Source organism: Candoia aspera, chromosome 8 (genome assembly GCF_035149785.1).
Source record: "Candoia aspera isolate rCanAsp1 chromosome 8, rCanAsp1.hap2, whole genome shotgun sequence".
Taxonomy (NCBI): domain Eukaryota; kingdom Metazoa; phylum Chordata; class Lepidosauria; order Squamata; family Boidae; genus Candoia; species Candoia aspera.
In genome coordinates, this window is record NC_086160.1 from 27,678,929 (window position 1) to 27,702,916 (window position 23,988).

At 39.9% G+C, this 23,988-nt stretch overlaps 1 protein-coding gene across 2 annotated transcripts in view; it reads left to right on the forward strand.

Annotated features, from left to right (window-relative positions):
* Nucleotides 1-4,042: 4,042 nt before the first annotated feature.
* The window catches only part of HPGD (15-hydroxyprostaglandin dehydrogenase), a 37,285-nt gene continuing 17,339 nt past the window's right edge, over nt 4,043-23,988 (forward strand). The window contains exons 1-3 of one of the 2 annotated variants that reach the window (XM_063309743.1): nt 4,043-4,058; nt 18,875-19,465; nt 20,454-20,577. In XM_063309743.1, the coding sequence (XP_063165813.1) occupies nt 19,373-19,465; nt 20,454-20,577 (217 nt within the window). In that variant the 5' untranslated portion in view covers nt 4,043-4,058; nt 18,875-19,372. Of the gene's footprint in view, nt 4,059-18,874; nt 19,466-20,453; nt 20,578-23,988 lie in introns of those variants that run through there. The other variant, XM_063309742.1, reaches the window with a different exon arrangement.

The following is a 23,988-nucleotide window of genomic DNA, read 5'->3' on the forward strand; positions in this document are numbered from 1 at the left end:
TTTTAAGCTGGGAGGCAGGGAGATCTGGCAACAGTCAGTGTCTCAGATAAGAAGACAAAGCATGCTATTTCCAACTGAGGAATGGCTAGCTAACACATCTTCAAACAAGCAGAGGCAACATCATGGCCATGACCAACTAGACCTGTCCTATGGAACGTCTCTAGAGAAGGAGAGGACAGTTTGGTCTAGTGGTTAAAGTGCTGGGCTAGAAACCAGGGGTCTATGAATTCTAGTCCCACCTTAGGCATGAAAGCTGGCTGGGTGACCTTGAGCCAGTCAGTCTCTCTCAGCTCACCTCACCTCACAGGGTTCCTATTGTGGGGGAAAATAGGAGGAGGAAAGAATATCAGGTATGTTTATTATGAAAATAATAAAGGTGGGATAAAAATTAATTAAATAAATATCACACACTTGTGCTCCAGACAACTGTGCCTTGCAGGACAGTGGTTTCCAAAAGATATTAAAGAAGAAATTACAGATGTGAAAGAGAATACTCTACAAGATAAAGAGCTGAAACAAACTGCACATGATGCAGAAATATTAGAATATAAAGAAATTGTTGAAACACTAGAAAATAAAAAAAAAATGTGGATTGTAAAAGAGAGTTTACAATTAAAGTGGAATACAAATGATAAGCCAAAAGAATGACCTGGAATATGACTCCTTACTGGATTTGCAAAAGGGGTGTACTAAAGTCTCGAAGAAGCATTTGAGATGTGAGGAAGAGAGATCAAATCCTACAACAACATCAGAATGAATTAAAGACCAAGACTGTTAGAAGAAAAAGGAAGGAGCAAAAGGAAGATTGGTTGGTTTGTCCAAGGTTAAAACAAGACATGTTTTTATAAAGCTGTGGGAACCCTTTATGGAATTTTTGCTGATGCCAGGACTGAAATGTTAATGGATTTGCACATGAATAAGGGATGGGTTATGGGAAGAAGAGATACTTGCATATAATCTTATAAGGGGTAAAGATTACCAAGTTTGTTTGTACTTGATGTGATGAAGATTTGAAGTCACTTCTTTAAATATTTCCTTCCTTCCTTCCTTCCTTCCTTCCTTCCTTCCTTCCTTCCTTCTCTCTCTTTCTTTAGTGTTCTTCTTCTTTCTGAGTTTTGTTTGCGTTGTCATTTACTATTGTTCAAATTTTCAACAAAAATTAATAAAAAAAGAAGACAAAGCGTGCTAAAATCTGAGATGTTGGCTTTTTTTGTCAAAATGACAGAAGCAATGGTGCCTTATAAGCTCTGCTCTACAAAAGGGACAGAGCTTATGGCACAAGCAGCTTTTGTCATTTGCCTTCCCTTGATACTCAGTGTGAACGTCTGGCTAAACTGTAATGCATCCAATGCAAAGGTATGATAGTTTGCAGAACACCTGTTCCATTATGTGGTAAACCAATTTCAAATCAGTTAAGAATTGCAGCAGCTGAAGGGCACTTGGTTGAGGAAAGCTAATCTTATGAGGAATTCTGCCTAAAGGCTGCTTTCAGTTAGAAATAAAGGAAGCAAGCAAGGAAGTCTGGAACAAGAGATCCCCACACTGTTTCTACTAGTTTTAATTAACTAACGTAGTTCGAGATTAGAAGTCTTCACTGTGGCTTCCTTTCCAGTAGAGTGCTTTGCAATAGCATGTGGGAACATGTCTCAAATCAGAGCAGATGGTAGGGAAAAAAAGAGGCTCCGTGCAGGTATGAAAAAAAAAAACTATTTGGAATTTAGATCCTGTTTTTCTTGAATGACTCTAATCAGTTCAATTGAGGTGAGGTGGCCTTTCATTGTCATACTTTAATTATGGTGCTTTTGCAAAATGTACAGTTGTTAGACTACTTTTAGAAGTGTTCAACATTCCCAGTTAAGGTTTGATAAAGTAGTGTTAGCCCTACTACATAGCTTTGGTTTACAAATGATCTCACTTCCTCTTTGTGAAATCCAAACAGAACTCTGGGTTCTTAATGAAAAGTTCCTTCTTACCATTTTGCCATCACAACAATAACAAAGCAGGCTTAGTTCACAATTTTTACAAATTGAATGAAAAAGAAAGACAGCTTAGTCTAATTATTTTATCTCTTAACTCTTATATTTCATCTCTAAAGAATTATCTAAACTCTGGGTCAGAACAATAACACAAAAAAGACCAGTCAATATTTCTTACTAAGTTCATACGTTATCAAGATTGGTCTTTGTTTAACATTGTAGGACTTTTTTTAAAAAAAAAATGTTATGCTTTTGTACTGTGCTTTGAGAAAGAAAATGAAGTGTATCCTTACATGTTCAAGGACAATTATTTATTATTATTATTATTATTATTATTATTATTATTATTAATTGCTTTAACTTTATCATTTCTGTTAACATAAATATGCATGTTCATTTGTTTTAAATGTTTCTGAGTCATTTCTGTCTTACTTATAGTTTGAATTCAAAGATCTGTTTCTACTTATGGATGGATGTCTATACGGAATTGTATATGTATGCATGTATGTTTTCTAGCATATGCTATATTATAAAGGTAAAAATTAAATTTATGTAAGACACCCCTCAAATGCATACAATTTGCCCACAAGGCATAATATTATAATAGATCAAAAAGGCCACAGTTTACCCCTAACGAATGCAAACAATATCAACCTGAAATGTTAGATTTAGTAAGTGAACTTTGGACATTACTTGAGCTTTGGACAGTAGAACAAGTAGTTACAAAATTACTACATAGTTTATGCACTTGTTTTTAAGTAACTGTAAATGAAGCCAGAAAGAAATCTCCTCTTTTGGTAAGTTTTAAAAATAAGATTGTGCTAGGTCTGTGATCATCCTGGTCTGGGGCAAGAATGTTGGGGTTTCTAGGCCCAAGTGCAATTCTGCATTTTCATTAAGGAAAAGTCTTGGTCCACTTCATATCTCATTCTAAAAAAAGTGTAGCAGTTACAGTGCCTACCTATGAAAACTACTATGAACTATTTACTGTGGCAGAATGGTTTCATTATTTTAGTTTGAGTCACTACTTTACTTTCAAAATAACCAGCTAGTCTTAATCTTTAAGTTTACCTAGGAAAAAGGAGTGTTAATATCCTCTGTGATAAACTCAGATAAATTTTTCAGGAGTACTACCGAAAAAAAAAAAGATTTCTGTCAGTTTCTTGCACATTTTGGCATCAATATCATCCTGACTGTAATAAATCTAGCCTCATTCACAATTTAATTATTGACAAACATGACAGTCAAGGTGTACATCACCAAGACCTGCTGGAAGAAGGGGGAATTCCCTCTCACTGAGATTTGACTAAATGGGTTTCATGTGCTACATCAACCCTGACCTTGGGGTAGAATAGAATAGTAGAATAGCAGTTCAGTACTGGGAGACCCTGGTTGTTGTGAGGAGCCTTATCCACAGGTAGTCTTATCTGTTATGTTAGGCCAGAGGAATAACTGGAACCACTGCTATATACCATCCTCCCAGCAGCATCCCTTTCTGTGCTACTTGATCTCATTGCAGGGCTAGGCTGCTAATTCTAGGCAATTTTAACATTCCCTCTCTGGGGTTGGAGACAGTTTGAAAATTCATGGCCTTCATGACAACCATGGTCTTATCTCAGGTCATGGTCTTATCTTAGATCTCATCTGCTTTGTGTTAAGGCCAGACTCACACAGCTGGTCAAATGTTAGGTCTGGCCTTAACACAGAGCAGATGAAATGTGATGTAATACTTGAGGACTTTTCCATCAAATCTTTGTCATGGACAGATCAGTTCCTTGTGACAGTGGGCTTGATTTCAGAGAGATGGAACCAGTTAAGATACAGTAGTTCATCCCAGATGCCCAATTGATCTGGAAGGCTTCTAGAGAGCACTTGGGGATTTTCCACAAATCTGAAGGACACTGTTTTAAATGTTTCTTAGTCTCTAAAATATGGAAGCAACCAGGATGTTAGGTAAGAATTTTCCTGAGTGGCACTTACCTTGCACCTGCTTATCCTGGGCAGCTTCTTGGTTTTACAAGGAACTATGGAAGATGAAACCAGTGAAGATATGTCTGGAACAATGCTGGCAGAAAATGAAATGTGAGTATGACTGGACATGGGTATGAATTCAGATTTGCCAGGTGCACTGTTTAGAATGTGACAAAATCTATTAGTAAAGGATGGGTTGAAAGAGCCAGCTAATGTGAGTTGTGATAATCTAATTGAGCATCTCATGTATGAAGTTGCTTGTATTCACTCTGTTGAAAGATGTACAGCATCTATTGAGATAACAGAGATGACATTTTCTAATTTTATGTGGGAATTCTTTATGTTTATGGAACTCCAGGAAGCTGACACAGTTCTCTCTGATGTTAGTTCCACCATATGTGAACTTTTTCCCTTCTCCATCTGGCTAGTTAAGCAGCCAGAAATGGGATGAGGAACCAGGTTCATGTAGTAATCAATTTTTACTTGAGGGAGCGGGAGATTCTGGTTGCCTTGAAACAGGTACTGGCTGCCTACTCCTCAAGAGGCTAGTTCTGGATCCAGTGTTACTGGTTACTACAACTACTGGCTTATTTCTAATTTCCACTTCTTGGGGAAGGTTACTGATAAGGTAGTAGGCAACAAATTATAGAAAGCACTGGAGGATATGGATTAACTGGACCTGTGACACTCTGGATTTAGACCTAGACATGGGGTGGAAACTGCTGTTTCTGATTTAGTGCCTGGACACTGACTAGGAATAAAAAGGAAGCCTAAAGGAATCCTAAGACTTGTGGCGGGAGGGGGGGTAATAAATATATAAAATATAAAACCTTCCAACTAGATACCCTTTCAGTTATTATTTGAGAGGCCTAAAAGACTATTCTACTACTAGTTCTCATATTAATAGTGGGTTGGAAGGCTTGTCCCATTTTCACCAAAATAGTCAGATGGTAGAATATCAGGAATATTTTTTAGCTTCCCTCCTTTCATTCCCATTGCAGAGATTACTTAAAACAGCCTGTAAAGGAATAGCACTAGTAGCAGCTGAAATAACACAGAAGTGTGGAAGGAAGTTCAGGAGGGTTAATTTGGTCCTCCTCCATTTCATCCTTCCTGATTTATGATCCACTTCCTGCTATAAGGGGAAAAGGTTTTCGTATTTACAACAAATATACCACACCACAAACCTAAATGATGATACAAGCTTTCCTTATAAGCTTTCTCCATAATAAAATATTTTCTCTGTAAGGTGAGAATTGTGAGAAAATAACTATGTTCTCTTTAAGTCAAAAGCAAGCTAAAGATTTTGAGTAGGGATTTCTTCTGCTTACACTAATTAATCATAAGAATTTTCCATTGGAAGAATGTACCAAGTATTTTTTTTTTAATCCATTCAATCATGTCTGATTCTTGGAGACCATCTGGACAAGTCCCTGCAGTTTTCTTGGCAGGGTTTTACAGAAGTGGTTTGCCATTGCCCCCTTCTTGGGGCTGAGAGAAAGTGACTGGCCCAAGGTCACCCAGCTGGCTTTGTTCCTAAGGCAGAACTAAAACTCACAGACTCCTGGTCTGTAGCCTGATACCTTAACCACTACACTAAACTGGCTCTTGTGCCAAGTATATGTTCCATCGTTTCTGAAATCTTGCCAGTCAGCTAGATCTTGTCAACAATCCCAGAGAGTCTCCTTGTCCCCATAATAATTTAGCAATCCAGTTGACAGTAGAAAGGGTATGCATAAAGAAATTGGGCTCATTCAGCTACATAGCAGCTAAATCATAGTAGCTTTTTATACAAAAACATATTTTTTTTCAGCTCTAATTTTATAGAACAAGAGTCTACACTCAGTGTTTTTGGTGAGAACTGCTTGCAAACAATACTGGACTTTTTGGGTTGGGGTTTTGTTTTGCTTTTTGGTAGGGTGGGCCACTAAATTTAACTGCTGACTTTATCAGGGACAGGGAAGATCTTAGAGTCCCCCAGTGAAATGCAATTAGGCATACTTGTATATAAACAACCACTTTTCACCATTGTGACCCAAAGCTCTAGGTTAATTTATTATTTTTTTTAAAAAAAAGGAAATGCTGCAGTTGTTATTTTTTTTTTCTTTTATTTTTAGGTTTAATTAATTATTTAATGTTGGCTGACATTGATATAGCTAAGAATATATATAATATATAATAACATTTTTTCTGATTTTTTAACTTTGAAAATAAACTTCCAGTGATAGCAAGATATTACTGAATATTCAGTAATTGTTCAGTTACTTGTTTAAACAAAGGTATTTTTATCCCTAATCATTTTTTAACCAGTCAACGATACCTGCATTCATACTTGTACAACATATGATATTTGTTTCATAGTTGGCAGAATTTAACAGAAATGAATGGGAAGATTGAAAGGATCTCATAAATTTATTTATTTATTTATTATCCTACCTTTATTATTTTTTTAAATAACTCAGTGCAGGGAACATACCTAATACTCCTCCCTCCTCCTATTTTCCCCACAACCTGTGAGGTGAGTTGAGCTGAGAGTGAGTGACTGGCCCAAGGTCACCCAGCCAGCTTTCATGCCTAAGGTGGGACTAGAACTCACAGACTCCTGGTTTCTAGCCCAGCACCTTAACCACTAGACCAAACTGGGTCTTAAGTTCTAGTTTTCAATATAGATCTTGCGATTAACTTTGATATTCCATACTGGAATTTTCACTGAATAGTCAGAAAATAGAAATGACTGGGAGAGTATGGATAAGAAAAACAAATGGAAATCTTATGATGTGTGTGTGAAATATATATTCCCTTCTGCTATTTAACAGATTAATGTTTAAATCTAACAGATTAATTGTTAAAACCGACCGACAGGAAGCTCTGGCATGGGCTGGTCCATGAAGTCACGAAGAGTCAGAAGCGACTAAACGAATAAACAACAAACAATTGTTAAAACATACATACATACATACATACATACATACATACATACATACATACTATAGTACAGTATATGGCCTTGGATGATCTTTCTATGAGCCAAACAGATTGGAAAACCTTCTCTGAGGAAGGAGCAGAACTAACATGCCTGCTCTCTTTTGTTATATTCTGGTCCTCATACAAATGAGAACTTGGGAAAGCTGGATTCTAGGGTCCCCATTAACAAAATAGTTCCTTGCTGCAAACAGTCGCTGTCTACACATGAAAGGTAATGAGAGGTAATAAGTGGGCTATCTTACCTCATATTTCTAATTTATGGCTCACCCCCATAGCCTCCTTGCCCTGCTCTAAGATAGCCCACTGGAAGTTCCATTCTGGTAGCAACCCGCTATTGAAGAAAGCTGAAGCCTGGAAGTGGCATTTGCCATCATAATACAAAACAGTATCTCCTATGCAAACTTTCTACATCACACGAAGGAGGAATATTTGGAGTACTGGTGACCCACAATGTTCCAATTGGCTCACTGCATGACTGCCCCCTCCTATTTAGCCAAGGAGTTGTGCCTTCGTGGCCATTTCTACTTTGGCTGCCAAAGAGACCACCCCCATGCACAATGATGATGATGTCAGAGAATAAACTCTACCATACTGTCTCACTCCATTCCCTATAATTACGATTTTGTTTCAGTTCTATACATTACCCTTAATTTAATCTGGCTCAAAGAAAACTTAAATCACTTTTGGGATTGGGTGGGTGGGTTGAAGGATTAGAAAAGGAAATAGAGGAAAGACAAACATGTCCACTGGGAGGAAAATCTATTCAAACATAATACAAAAGAATGGGAGATAAGAAGGAACACTGATATAACTGAATTGCATTGATATCAGTGCAAACTACCTACAGCAATAAAAATGGGATGGTTGCTAAAGGTATATAAAGAATAGTTCATTTAGTTGTTCCTTTGTTATTTAAAATCAGTGTAGATGTTGTTGTTGTTGTTGTTTATTCGTTTAGTCGCTTCCGACTCTTCGTGACTTCATGGACCAGCCCACGCCAGAGCTTCCTGTCGGTCGTCAACACCCCCAGCTCCCCCAGGGACGAGTCCGTCACCTCTAGAATATCATCCATCCATCTTGCCCTTGGTCGGCCCCTCTTCCTTTTGCCTTCCACTCTCCCTAGCATCAGCATCTTCTCCAGGGTGTCCTGTCTTCTCATTATGTGGCCAAAGTATTTCAGTTTTGCCTTTAATATCATTCCCTCAAGTGAGCAGTCTGGCTTTATTTCCTGGAGGATGGACTGGTTGGATCTTCTTGCAGTCCAAGGCACTCTCAGAATTTTCCTCCAACACCACAGTTCAAAAGCATCGATCTTCCTTCGCTCAGCCTTCCTTATGGTCCAGCTCTCGCAGCCATATGTTACTACAGGGAACACCATTGCTTTAACTATGCGGGCCTTTGTTGTCAGTGTGATGTCTCTGCTCTTAACTATTTTATCGAGATTTGTCATTGCTCTTCTCCCCAGGATTAAGCGTCTTTTGATTTCCTGACTGCAGTCAGCATCTGCAGTAATCTTTGCACCTAGGAATACAAAGTCTTTCACTGCTTCTACATTTTCTCCCTCTATTTGCCAGTTATCAATCAAGCTGGTTGCCATAATCTTGGTTTTTTTGAGGTTTAGCTGCAAACCAGCTTTTGCACTTTCTTCTTTCACCTTCATCATAAGGCTCCTCAGTTCCTCTTCACTTTCAGCCATCAAAGTGGTATCATCTGCATATCTGAGATTGTTAATGTTTCTTCCAGAGATTTTAACTCCAGCCTTGGATTCCTCAAGGCCAGCTTGTCGCATGATGTGTTCTGCATACAAGTTGAATAGGTAGGGTGAGAGTATACAGCCCTGCCGTACTCCTTTCCCAATCTTAAACCAGTCTGTTGTTCCATGGTCTGTTCTTACTGTTGCTACTTGGTCGTTATACAGATTCTTCAGGAGGCATACAAGATGACTTGGTATCCCCATACCACTAAGAACTTGCCACAATTTGTTATGGTCCACACAGTCAAAGGCTTTAGAATAGTCAATAAAACAGAAATAGATGTTTTTCTGAAACTCCCTGGCTTTTTCCATTATCCAGCGGATATTGGCAATTTGGTCTCTAGTTCCTCTGCCTTTTCTAAACCCAGCTTGTACGTCTGGCAATTCTCGCTCCATGAACTGTTGAAGTCTACCTTGCAGGATCTTGAGCATTACCTTACTGGCATGTGAAGTGAGTGCCACTGTTCGATAGTTTGAACATTCTTTAGTGTTTCCCTTTTTTGGTATGGGGATATAAGTTGATTTTTTCCAGTCTGATGGCCATTCTTGTGTTTTCCAAATTTGCTGGCATATAGCATGCATTACCTTGACAGCATCATCTTGCAAGATTTTGAACAGTTCAGCTGGGATGCCGTCGTCTCCTGTTGCCTTGTTATTAGCAATGCTTCTTAAGGCCCACTCAACCTCACTCTTCAGGATGTCTGGCTCTAGCTCACCGACCACACCGTCAAAGCTATCCCCGATATTGTTATCCTTCCTATACAGGTTTTCTGTATATTCTTGCCACCTTTTCTTGATCTCTTCTTCTTCTGTTAGGTCCTTGCCATCTTTGTTTTTGATCATACCCATTTTTGCCTGGAATTTACCTCCAATGTTTCTAATTTTCTGGAAGAGGTCTCTTGTCCTTCCTATTCTATTGTCTTCTTCCACTTCCGCGCATTGCTTGTTTAAAAATAATTCCTTATCTCTTCTGGCTAACCTCTGGAATTTTGCATTTAATTGGGCATATCTCCCCCTATCACTGTTGCCTTTTGCTTTCCTTCTTTCTTGGGCTACTTCTAGTGTCTCAGCAGACAGCCATTTTGCCTTCTTGGTTTTCTCTTTCTTTGGGATGTATTTTGTTGCCGCCTCCTGAACAATGCTGCCAACTTCTGTCCAGAGTTCTTCCGGGACCCTATCTACTAAGTCCAGTCCCTTAAATCTATTCTTCACCTCCACTGCATATTCCTTAGGAATATTAGTGAGCTCATATCTAGCTGATCTGTGGGTCTTCCCTAATCTCTTTAGTCTGATCCTAAATTGTGCAAGAAGAAGTTCGTGATCTGAACTACAGTCAGCTCCAGGCCTTGTTTTTACCGACTGTACAGATGTCCGCCACCTTTGGCTGCAAAGGATGTAATCAATCTGATTTCGGTGTTGTCCATCTGGTGAAGTCCATGTATAAAGCCGTCTCTTAGGTTGTTGGAAGAGAGTGTTTGTTATGCAGAGTGAATTGTCTTGGCAAAATTCTATCAGCCTGTGTCCTGCTTCGTTTTGTTCTCCCAGGCCATACTTACCTGTAATTCGAGGTGTCATTTGACTGCCCACCTTAGCATTCCAGTCTCCTGTGATGAAAATAACATCTCTTTTAGGCGTGTTGTCCAGTAGGTGCTGCAGATCCTCATAGAACTGCTCTACTTCAGCTTCTTCAGCATTTGTGGTTGGGGCGTATATTTGGATCACTGTGATGTTAGATGGCTTGCCCTGAATTCGAATTGAGATCATTCTATCATTTTTTGGGTTGTATCCAAGCACTGCTTTAGCCACTTTACTATTAATTATGAAGGCTACTCCATTTCTTCTGTGGTCCTCTTGTCCGCAGTAGTAGATCTGGTGGTCATTTGATGTGAAGTGGCCCATTCCAGTCCATTTCAGTTCACTGACGCCCAGAATGTCTATCTTTAATCTTGACATCTCACCAATAACCACATCCAATTTGCCCTGGCTCATAGATCTTACATTCCAGGTTCCGATGGTGTGTTGATCCTTAGAACATCGGATTCGCCGTTCACCACCAGCACCGTCGGCCGCTAGCCGTCCTTTCGGCTTTGAGCTAGCTGCGTCATCACGTCTGGGGCTAGTTGAGCTCATCCTCTGTTCCTCCCCAGTAGCATTTTGACCATCTTCCGACCTGGGGGTCTCATCTTCCGATCGAATACCGACATATCTCTGGTTGTACTGATCCATTTAGTTTTCACGGCAAGAATACTGAGGTGGGTTGCCATTACCTTCCCCAGGGATCGCATTTAGTCTGACCTCTCTGTCATGACCTTCCCGTCTTGGGTGGCCCTTCACGGTTTAGCTCATGGCATCATTGAGGTGCTCAAGCTCCAGCACCACAACAAGGTAACGATCCTTTGCTGAATATAAAGAATAGTTCATTTAGTTGTTCCTTTGTTATTTAAAATCAGTGTAGATACTTATGATTAAATGGGTGGAAACCTTGCATGGTTATTAAAAACAATGATATAATTAGGGGAGCAGGCAAAGATAAAATGGGATGGCTGCAGCAGAGGCTCAAGGGCAGGGTCAGAGATGAACAGGGCAGAGGCCAGCAGAGTTAGAACTTTTGTGGATGTTACTGTTGGTTTGATTGAGGCAATGAGAAGATGTCTGTCCATCAGTATTGCTGTATGCTATTGCCTACAGATTGACATTGGTCTTTGAATTTACAAAGGAGTAGGCAAAGGTAGGTAATCAGTTATTCTCTGGGTGAGATACAAGAAACAATAGCAAGTGGCTCCCTTGGATGGTGCTAGGGTGTTCCAGGTGGTGTATAATGGAGGCTGGATGTAGTTTTAGTGTGTTTAGTGGTGGTGAATAGGACGACTAACAGTAGTGAAGTTGGAATGTAGGGTTGTTTAGTAGGAGGGTTAGCTAGGAGGACTGGCATTCACCAGATTATCTAAGCCACCTGGGGATGTAGTAAAGGTAAAGGTTTTCCTTGACATTAAGTCCAGTCGTGTCTGACTCTAGGGGGTGGTGCTCATCTCCGTTTCAAAGCCGAAGAGCCGGCGTTTGTCCGTAGACACTTCCATGGTCATGTGGCCGGCATGACTAAACAGAACGCCGTTACCTGCCTGCCAAAGCAGTACCTATTAATCTACTCACATTTGCATGTTTTCAAACTGCTAGGGTGGTAGGAGCTGGGGCTAGCAACGGGAGCTCACCCTGTCATGTGGATTTGAACCGCCAACCTTCCGATCAGCAAGCTCAGCAGCTCAGCAGTTTAACCCGCAGCGCCATGTCCCCTATATATACCTGGGGATGTAGTTGCAGAGAAAAGTAGAGAGCTGTCCACATGGAAGGCCACTAGTGGTTATGGCAAATGGATAAATCAAGGCTTTTATTGGGGAGCAGACAGAAGATGTAGGGTGAATTGTGAATGTGACAGAGAAAGGTATGGTGGAAGGTGTTTGGGCTGGCTACTCCAGGACAAAGGAAAATTAGTCATTTGATTCCAGTTCTTAGTTTTAGCCTAAATGCCTCCTTCCTGGGTCTGGGAGTCCTCAAGTTGTGTTAGTGGTTGTGGTTAGAGAGACAATACTCATTCATGAGTTGGTCATGGATGAGCAAGCTGATCTGGTATGTGTTTCCTAAACCTGAGTGGGACAGGGAGGGATATGGCCCTTCCTGAAATTTGCCTTCCAGGTTTCAGATGTTTTAGCACCAACAATTCCTAAGCAACAGAGAGAGAGGAATGATCCTCTAAGACACCTTGGCTTTGATTGGAAGCCAAATAAGAGATACTTACTTAAAATTAATATTATTTAAAATAACATATTAATTATTATTGTAACTGTTTTAATTATTTAATTACAGTATTAAGTAATATTCTGCTGTAAGGGAATGTTTGCTAACCAATTTGACTGAAGATCTGTATATTCTGTGGTTGTTCCAATAGTCCCATGTGTCAGCCCTTTGAGGTACTTCCAACAAGAAGCACAACTATGAGTACTAACTCTATCTTTATTGTATAGTTACGTTTACAGAATCTTGCAAGACTGAAAGTATTACTCCCCTCCTCTCCTTTTACTCTCTGGAAAACTAGAGAGGGTCCCTTCTGAAATGCTTCCCACACAGACACACCTCCTTATGTGGACTGATATAGCTTTTACATGACGGCTTCCAGTCTGTGGTTCTTCCTCCTGACTTCTAAGGTCATTCCCAGATACTATTACACATGAGCCCTGGATCATATGTTCTGCCGACAAACTTTGCACCTGAACTAGAAGATCTCCATAGAAAGACTTATCTACCAGGTTTAGCTTTTGGGGAATGTAGATTGGATTCCCCTATCCTTGTATGTACTGGTGAAAAGAAGCAAATTCCAAAAGGAATATGTGTCCTTATATATATTTTGGATACAACAGCATGGGGGGGGGTTTACTATAATCCATATTTAGCAGTTTTAAGGAACTAGAGCTTTGAGAGTCATTTTTAAATTGTTCAAAATAATAATAATAATAATAATAATAGATCAGCCTGTAGTCCTAGATTAGCATTCTCCATTTCTCAACCTATGCAACTGAACCCTAAATGAAAATCCACACTATAGCCCAACACTGAAAGCTATTTAGCAAGGAATTGGCAAGGAGAGTTGTTGAAGAAGGTTTTTTTTTCAGGGCATCCTAAATCAATTTAGCCCATACATTCTATTAGCAGCTTCTGTTGTGATGGTGGTAATAGCAAGGACAAATAACAGCTGATGAAAGCATAATACTTTTAGCCTGTCTCCAGACCTTTTCCAAATTGACTTATGGGCCACCTCCACTATTTGCAGGATTAATTGCCGGGAAGCTGAAAGTACAGTAGAAACATCCATTAAGGAAAACATGAGGAGTTCCCAAATGCCTGTTCGTAAGTTAACATTTGATAATGAGGGATATGATCGTGTAACCAGTTGAAGATGTTGGCTATTACCAACTATGCCCTATAAAACTTAGGATCTTCAAGGTTATCTTCTCCAGGTAGAATCTACCCATCCTACCTGACATGGCCAGAAGAAGGTCCTGCAGGTACTCACTCTTAGAATAAGGGGGAGAAAATGGCATTTGCAACAGCATTCCCTCACCTTGGAACAGCTTACTGTCTGAGATCAGGCTAGCCCTTTTATCCTTTAGAAGCAGTTAAAAGCCATAATCTTCCTCAGGGCTTTGGGGGAGTGAGTTTTAATGGATTACAGTAGCAAACTTTTAAAGACTTGATGATTTCCACATATATGCAATAATCAATTGCAAGATTGCTCCAAGGAAGAAAGGAGGAAAATATAGTGATAAGTTTGCTTCTGGCATGGAAATTAATTTGGCAACTGTCAAAAATAATATTTATACTGGATCTGCTTCTTCTCCTTAATCACCAGATTCCTACATGCTTTGGAAAGCAGCACAGGAAGGCTTCTAGAGAAAGGGGGTACATTTTTCTGTTTGTTCAAACAACCTATTTGGGAATTTGAGTTCACCATCCTTGGCTTCCCAAGAAGAAACTGTTTATCTTGACTACTGGAGTCTGTACTGGAGCAACCTATATTTGTTTCCGGTCTTGTGGAGAAAGAAGTCAAGAAAGTCTGCTGGCCATGAAGGTCATGAAAAGCATGACACAATTAGGTTTTTGATAGGGTCCTCAGCTTCACTGCTCATCTGTTTCTTCACCTCTGTAGCTGTGAACTTAGAGCAGTTCTGCAATGATTCAAGCATCCAAAATTGCTTTCTGCATCTCTGCTTTTTCAATACTTCATACTTCTGGCCAAGTTGGCAGGAAAAAAAAGAAAGCAAAGCAAAAGAGAAGAAAGAAAATCCTATGGAGTAAACATCCCCTCACAAGCTTATCTCCTGATCAGAGGTATAGGGAATAAGTAACTTAATATAGAATTTAGAGATGCTTCAACCCTTAGGTAGTTCCAATTCACTCTGACTATACTGTTTGCTACATACTGAAATGGCTCCTTCTCCTGGCGAATCAGAATGAGGTGAAACCTGCCTACCCATTCAAAGATGAAGTGCCTTCATGGATTTCTGGAGAAAAAGTAATTAGTTATATATTGTTTCCAATTCTGGCACCTTGTGATTAGCTTTGTTGTTATTGATTTCTCCAGCCAGATATTAGAGTTGGAAAGTGTATTAGCTAAGAAAATGTTAGGCATAATCCTATCTCTGTTACAAATGGTTGGACCTCCTTGAGGAAGAAGGCAGTTAGGATAAAGGAGAGTCAAGCACATTCAGTGATTGAGTGTAAATGTGAACTATTGCATTATGGAGTAACATAAGTTGGAGATCAAAGGTAAGCTTCGAAGCTGAATTTTATAGATGAGAAAATTGTTGCCTATTAAGACAACTCCTTCCATTTCCTACAAGAATTAATCTGTACTTTTAACTGATTAATTAAGCAATAGTGAGTAGTGAGATTTTCTCTCCCCCATCGCTCTGCTTCACATTGTCCTTAAATTATTTAAATTTCTACATCTCCTACCCACCAAATAAGGCTGTCTTGTTTATTAATAGTCAGATTGTGTGACTATCAATACTCAATGTGCAGCAATGTCCTGGACAATCACAAATATAGTGTGCTGGTCTGACCCACCACTAGACATAGATTGAACGTTATCTCCTTCTTTCCATACATTGGAATCTACTCATAGCTTAATAACCTGTTTGACCCAGGCAAGTTAATGACTGGCCAAACATTTTATATTACTCTAAGGCCACAAGATACTGCATTAGAAGCAATTCAGAATGACCGACCAGCCAGCGTGTTGTCTGCTCTAAGAATACTAATATTTTAAATTCTTTGCTATGGAAAAACTAGAGTTCATACAACACAGTATAATGTTGTCCTGTGTATTCTTTGTGTATGCATTCCCTACATTCAGTGCATTTGTGATAACATATGATGTTGCTATGTACTAGGCTTCTACTGTAGATTGCAAAATATAAATACTACATTGCTTTGTTTGTTTAGTTTAAGACAGAATGCCAAATATATGCATTGGTGCCTGCGCATTAAAAAGAAACTTCAAGCCAATGGCAGAAAAGTGTATTTTGTTATATTGTTGACAGACTTTGTGTCATGACCCCATTGCAAGGCACACAAGAGCCTCACAATGTGGATCATGATCATCAGGAAAGAGAGGAAGGATACAATCAAATCAATGCTCAACTAATCACCCAAGCAACCACACCCATGAACTGATCTACAGCTTAATAGAAGGACATCACAAGGTAATTCAGATAAGCATCGATGACACAGAAGGACTCACGCCTTGTGCCCCGGAGGACGCACCTGCACCAATAGGACAAAGACGGCAGCCGGGAAAACGCCCAAACAACCATCACAAATCCCATCAACATCTAAATCCCCCGTCCGGTCAGGGGAATGGGGACAATGGAGGGTGGAGGAGCACGGGGTCCAGCAAGGGGGTATAAACAGGACACCATACCACCACGCCTCCATTCCCGTTTTTCGTTCTGTCCATTCCGTTCCAATAAACCGGAAATCCTTAATCCCTATTAAATGAGTCCGTGACTTATTCGGAGCGAGGCTGACCCTGACACTTTGTTAAAGTGAATCAATTGCTAATGGTTCTTTGTTGACCTCAGGTTTTGGTTGCCTGTGAGAAGGACTACCAAAAGCTGTTTCTTCCAAAGTTTGCTATTGGAATTTTAAAGCATCATCATCATCATCATCATCATCATCATTATTATTATTATTATTATTATTATTATTATTATTATTATTCCTCTTGACAGTCATCTCACCTACTTTTGTAGCCTTGGAATGAAAAATGAGAAGACAAAGAGCTTATTAAAAGGTGTCATTGTTCCCTGTAGTAGAACACTAGAAATATTTCAAGTTTTCTTCCATTAGAACACAACCAGATTGAAACATTCCAATAGAAAGTTTAAGTGGGATTACTTTGTTCTAAACTAAGACCAAACTTTTGTTTGTTTTCATTTTATGTACACTCCTACAGCATTAACAAACTTTAATTCTGCAGTGGTTAAGGAACTTCATCCTTCTGTTCACAATAATACATTCAAAATACAAGTTATTCATTACAGATAGGAAGATCCAATTTATACTGGAAGAAATGTTACTGAATTCATAGAAGATAATTTTTTGATGTTGTAAGGGTTGATGTCCCAATTAACCATTCAACCAGGATGTAGGTGGGTATAAGACAGATACCCATGCTCATCTTCATCATTCTGCTTTTTGAAACAATTCAATAGCAATTGACAAATACTTTTGTTGTACACAGATAACCCAACAATTAGACAGAAATTTATTACCACCTGGAAGACTCATGAAGGACATAGTAGTTTCAAAAAGTATGATTGCTGCTTGGCAAAATCCAGAGACAATGGAAACAAGCCCTTCCAGCAATTCTTTAATTCATACCCCAGAGCAAGTATTTTGTGAAATAAAAAAATCAGAAAGAGTCAAAAGCTATAAATATTATATTTACTCCAAAGAAGATAGCCCTAAATAATAAACACTGCCTCCCAGGAACAATTTTTTTAAGGGAGAAACATCCACCTCATCTGCCTTCATCACTATTTTGTCACCCAACCTAAGACAGTATCACTTCTTTGGGGAATATCAATTTTCAGTATCACTTGTTTGGGGAAATAACTTTCAGGCAAACACATTCTTTACCTATGGATAACATTTAAAAATACAATGGCATGGTTAGTTTTAGGAAGCTCTCCACTCTACTGTGCTGTTCCTCTAACTGTTGATCAGCTGCTAGTAGCTTTGTTCTGACTGCAGATTTTGTGCTGTTTTAAAATTGTGCACTGGACAGCTGATCTGCAAGATAATGGAGGCAGCTCTTTATTCTGCAGCTCAGCCTCTCCTGTATTGAGCTGTAGGGCAGGGTTGTGTGGGCAGTAGATTAAGTGCCTTTTTGAAAGAATGTTATACCTGGGTTTGAAACAAGCCTACTGGGCTTCATCACACTTTCACTCTCCCCCCTCAACATGCTGATCAATAGGCTTGGGGAAGTATGGTTTTGGCATTTGAACAACAGGGTCTATTTTTACAGTATATGCTGATTTTTTACTATCCAGTGAAATTTACACTTTACTCCAGCTTTTTTTATGACACTAACTGGACTCTTCTAGTGCTTCCAGTAGAGATGAAAGACTTAAAGCCAAAGCAATTTCCATTTTAATTTAAAACAGTTGTGTCATATTATAATTTCAATAGGAAAAACTGGGCATTGGGGACCTGAAAAGTATACTGTTTGAAATTGACTATGGGAGAGTGAGTGCTCAGCACTTTTGAAAAAGGATACATATGAAAACATAGAATCTAAAAATAGCCCTGCTGGGCCAGGTCAAGGCTCGTCTTAGTTCCACATTCTCAGAGTGGCTAACCAGATGTGTCTGTCCAACGCTATTTGGAACAATGCTTTTCCCAACCCATAGATAACACTGAGACTTTAAGACTATTGGTAGACCTCCATGAATTTATCAGTGACATCAGCAAAAGTAAAAATTGAGAAATTAAGCATTAACTTGAATTACCAGAACATCATTCATCCTACTAGTGGAATGTGCTGACAGATATCGTTATTTCCTCTCTGGGTTAAAGTCTAAAAATGAGTGGAGAAGGGGGCAGACAACTATCAAAGCTGGAGGAAGGAAATCATACATTTTCATTAGATTATCCAAGCAGCATACTCTGTTTTAGATGTATTTCAGGATCAAAATGATAAAGTTCCTAGAAAATGACATCCTAGATATTTCTAAGTTTGGCCAGTGGCCATAATGCTGTTCCGGGGCTGTGCTACTGCCGTCAATCAGTGGCCACAGCTTTACTTCTAGTGGCCATAATTTCAGTTTCAGAGGCCACATCCCATGGTCAGGGACATAATTCCTGATGGCTATTATTCCAATTCCAGGCAGTGAAGAGAAGCTATTAGTAAAATATAAACTGATCATTAAAAATTAATGTACTACAACAATTTCTCCGACTGTGACTGGAAATTGATACCAGCATGGATTTTAAAACAAACGGAAAGAGTTGGTTATAATTTTCCTCAGGGACTATTCCATTTTTTCACAGTACCCATTCCTTGCCTTCTTCATCGCACCATTATTTGTAACAGCCAGGTCAACGGTCCTTCTGCACGCTGCTTCTTTTTCAGGGCTCTTCAGCTGCGGTGTATCTTCCTCTGCCAATGCCTTCTTTCAAAGCTTTGTCAGAACCAGCCGGATCGCTCCTTACTGGAGCGCAGGAATAGCCTCAGGCTTTTGTTGGCTCACCAGACTGGGGCGTAGGAAGAGCGAGATGAAATGGGAAGGGGACGGGAGGACAAAGATAGCCTGCTTTTTTATCTCCGGAAAGAAGCAAAACACGAAGGCTGACACACGAAATTCAGCCTGGGGACAGCCAGCCGGACGGTCACCAGAAGGGGAAGCCGCGAGTGGAGGTGGAGGAGGGGAGGGGCCAAAGGGAGGCAACTTCAGTGCAGGTGACACCAAGTTCAGCTGGGCGGGGTCGGGTTCGGTTTTCCTTCGGACCTGGCTTTCTTCTGCGCCGGGAGGCCGTGGGGAGGTTAAAACCAGCAGCCAGGGAGAGTCGCCGTTCTGAGCGAAAGGGAGCCGGTGAGGACCCTCGCGGACGAAAGAGCACAGGGAGCAAAATGCACCTGAAGGACAAAGTGGCTCTGGTCACCGGGGCAGCTCAGGGCATAGGCAAAGCGTTCGCCGAAGCCCTACTGGAAAGGGGCTGCAAGGTAAGTGCGCCGGCCGCGGGCTGCCCGCGCAGTGGGGAAGGGGAGGGAAAGAAAGGCTAGCTCTCTCTAGCAGACGCTCCGCTTCCTTCGTCGCTCGCCTTCTCGCCGCGCTGGGGAGCAATGATAGAAATTCCTCTCGGAGTTCGTGGGATCAGACTGGCTCCTCCGTTTTCTTGAGCATGCAAGTATCTCGGAGCTATTGCTTTTGTCTCTCCAGTACCGTGAGTTTTGCAGCTGCTCTGGGTGTGTGGGTTTGTGGTCTGTGTGTCTGTGTGTGTGTGTGAGAGAGAGAGAGAAGAGGGGGGTGGAAGCGACAGAATGGGCGACACGAGTTTCAAAGTACACTGTATCTGTTGATATGTGCAGATAACGGGTAAAATCCTCTTTTAGTCCTCTTGAGAGAATGGCCAACATAAAACCCATTACTTCTCTGGGCCTGTTTGAAGTAGGATTTGGTGTTCCTATTCATAGTTTCTAATTTTAAATTTATTTTCACATGCACTGATAAACATAGGCTTCCTTCCCCCTCCCCCCATGTCTGGAAACACCACTGCTCCATATAGACAGACAGGTTGTGCATTCCATGGTCACTTAATGTCATGCCAAGTTCCACTGGGTTGCTGTTCAGGGAATTTTATATTTCTTCATTTTTATGTAGTAAAACCTAGAATTTCTAGGGAGTGAAGCATTGCAAACTTACTTAGCCTTCCCTCTGAAATCGGTGGGATTTACAGTATCTCCTCAAATAAGTTATGCTATACAAAATGGTTAGGTCATATGCTTGTAATTTCTACCCTGTTTGTTTCATATAAAGCCACATATCTACAAATGTAGATATTATATCAGCTAATCACCACTCTCTAAAGAAACCCTCCTTCCCTTCTCTGTTTTACATCTAAGAAAGGCATAACTAATTCTTCTGTCTTCTATATCAGGATATGCACCTGATTTTATAGGCCTGTGTTGAACATTGTGCCCTTTTTCATAGGTAGCACTCGTGGATCTGAATGCAGATGTAGGCAAAGCCAGCAAAGATGCCTTTGATAAGCAGTATGATCCACAGAGAACTATCTTCATTCCTTGTGATGTTTCAAATGAAGAAAAACTTAAAGGTTAGAAGTTTTTTTCAAAAAGTTTTTTTAAATGTAGAAGTTGTATTAATACTTTCTCCCACCTTAATAAGCCTGGAAAAAGTGCTGAAATCTCCTGCCATTTATTATGTGGAAAACCTACTAATTATGATAAAGGCCATAATTTTTGCTAAAAGGTCCAAAATTTGTACACAGCTGATAGATGATAATGAAATTGAACAGGCCAGGGCCTTGTAATACTTAACAGTAGGATTTTATGTCTACTGTACATGGAGGTGACATTAGAGCATGTTACAGAGATAGCAAGAAGGTACGCCATGGCAGCATTAAAATTCTTCTGTACAGCAGGAAAATCATATGTATTTGCAGCCTTAAATATATTCTAGAAAAGAAAAAAAAGAAGAATGAAGCAGCTACCTAATTTTGTCCAATTGGTAGAAGAGATTAGGGCTGGGGCTTGTGGGTAGAATTTCAAACCATTAGGAAGAGTACAATCTAAATTCAGAATAAGTATTTTAAGGATGTTCCCAATGCAACATCCACTGTTTGTTTGTTTTTTACACTAAAACAGGCAAGGAAACAGAAGAAGCAAGAGCTAGGAGTGATCTATTTAAGTGGCTAGATAAAATTACTGTCTGCCCTGTTTGGACTACTGAGCTTGGTACAATATTATGGGATAACTACTAATTTTCCTGGAACAGATAATAGAGCAAAACTCCACTAGTATGGATTCGCTCTAATGGCTATGACCGCACTGAATAAAAAGGTAATAAAAGAATGAATTAGGAACATTGGTGTTCAAATAAAGTGAGGCTCACTGCCAAACAGAAGTATCATTTCTGATCCTGGACAGAGTCTCATGATAGAAACATATTGAGAATCTTGCAATTTTTTTTTATTTATGAAATCTATAGCCTGCTGGACATAGACAGTTTACAGTATATGTATTAAAAGAGTAATAGTAAAATAACATAGTAAAAGATATAAAATAATATAACAGTACAGTAGAGCTGACTCCAGTATCAGTGACTCTAGAATCAATCCGAAAAGGCTCTCTGGAAAAGCCAAGTCTTTGCAACTTTCCAGAAAGCTATAAAAATTGGGCCCATCCTCATCTCATGGGTAAGCTGTTGCACAAAATGTGAGACTCTACAGAGAATGCTTGTACCTGCTTGATATGTGGGGAGCCTGAGTACACATATCTGGCTGTCTGATTGGGTAGGCAGAATTATCTGGGAAGGGTGGCCTGTTATATAGCCAAACCCTGAGCCATTTAAACTTTAAAGGTGGTGACCAGCACCTTGAACTGCACTCAGAAACACACTGTTTTTTGGACCAGTTGAAGTTTCTGGATTATTCTCAAAGGCAAACCCATATACTGCTAATTGCAGTAATCTAAGCAAAGATCACAGGACTGTTCTAAGCACATCCTTTTCCAGATAAGGCTGCAACTGGCAAACAATGCAGAGCAAAGAGTCTCTGGCCATGGCTCCTACCTGCTCTTTTAGCATATCTGTGGAACCCCATATTTTGAGGAAGAGGAAGAGAAAGAGATACAATATGATTAGACTTGCAAGATTTTCTTATTAAAGCCAGTCTCAATAAAAGTAGTTTCAGCCTTCCTGTGGGGTTGATTTCCTAGTCTGGTATACCAAGTGAAGCTGACAGTACATCTTCCTGAACCCAGTGGATGACCTCACCAAGTGGCTTTATATAGATATTGAACAGGAGAGAGGACCAAGCTCTATGGCACCCCATAACAAATAGTGCAAAGGCCCAATCCCTTCCCACTGCTGCTACCACTGACTGGACCTGCCTACTTAGGACAGAGCAGAGCCATGTTAAGAGGTGCTTTCAACTTCCAATTATTGCAAGCAATCCAAAAATATAATGTGATGAACAGTATCAAAGGTTGCTGAGAGATATAGGAAGGAGATAGTGGTGCTCCCTCCATCTAGTTCCCATTAGAGGTCATCCATGACAGCAACCAATGCATTTTCTGCTTCATTCCAAAAATGAGTCCAGATTCCGTAGGTCCAGATAATCCACATCCTCCATAGCCCTCTGAAAGATAGCCTTATGACTTTCTCAACAATCTTCCCCAAGAAGGAGAGTGTGGAGATATAACAAAAGTTGTTCCGCTTCTAGGGCTGTGTGGATGGATCAGTGTCTTTTTCAGAAGTGTTATAAAGTCACTGTCTCTCAAGCAAGCTTTAAGTACAGCACAGATCCAAATCCTAGTCCCCTCACTGGCTCTTTTTACCAGGCAAATGAGGCAGGATTCAAATGCACAAGTGACAAAACTAAGGTCAAAGATAATTTTATACATTTTATTGCGATCCACACGCTCAAGAATCTCCTAGTTAACATCACAAGATGTAACTCCTGTCATTTCAATAGATTCCATCCACCCAGCTTCCATGAATGCAAACAATTTTATCCATGAAATGTTTGGACAGGCAGCTGAAATTTATATTAATTTGTTATTCCAGCCCATTCTTCCCTAAAAGGGTCTAGAATATTCAACAAAAGATATAAGAATAGAGAAGTGATTGTACTTTGCTACCCATATTTCTGTGGGGGAGACTCAGTTTGAACTCATACCTGTGTCCAGTCATACTCCCTTGCCATTTTCCATCAGGCATCTCCTCACACACTTCATTTCCTAAAATTCCTCAGAGAAGCAAGGAGCTGCTCAGGATCAGTGGGGAGAGACCACTCAGGAGCAATTGTGTCAAGCAACCTGGTCACTGTTGTGTTTCAGAGTCTAACAAGGCATCCTACAGAACTCTGCTCCAGATTGCTGGGTAAATCCACAAATGGCATTTGGAAATGTTCTAGATCTGTCAGCAGTCTGGGGAGCCATCTTAATTGACTCTCCTCCTGAAGAAGTTAGTGCTTTCATTTAACCCCAGCATCAGTTTCCAGTTCTTTAAGATGGAGGATTCAAGGGAGTACACTATTCAGATCAGTGCTTTTTATAAGCAGGTGATAAGTTTGAAGTCGTCAAACAAATACCTCATTCAAATTCTAGAGATGACTATTATGATGGTATTGTCTCTGCTAGCTAGGCTTCCAAGAAGGTCTGAGGCATTATATGTAAAAGTTCTGTAAAAGGCTGAAGAGCAAAGGAAATGGCCTTTGTAATAAAGTTGTGTTCTTTGTAATAAAAAAACTTCTGATATGTAAACTAATTATGCAGATACATCTGCACCAGCAGGCAGTGGGGATAAAATGATACATATATTGAAGCATGAACAGATGAACCTTAAGTAAAACATAGATATATATTTTATTACTTACTGGTCATAAACTGCAATGATGTTTTCTATATCTATCATGCAATTATAGTTATAGAAAGAATTCTGCACCTACCAGAATTTATAAATGTAAAATGTGAAATATTAGCAATACTGGCACATTATGAAGAAA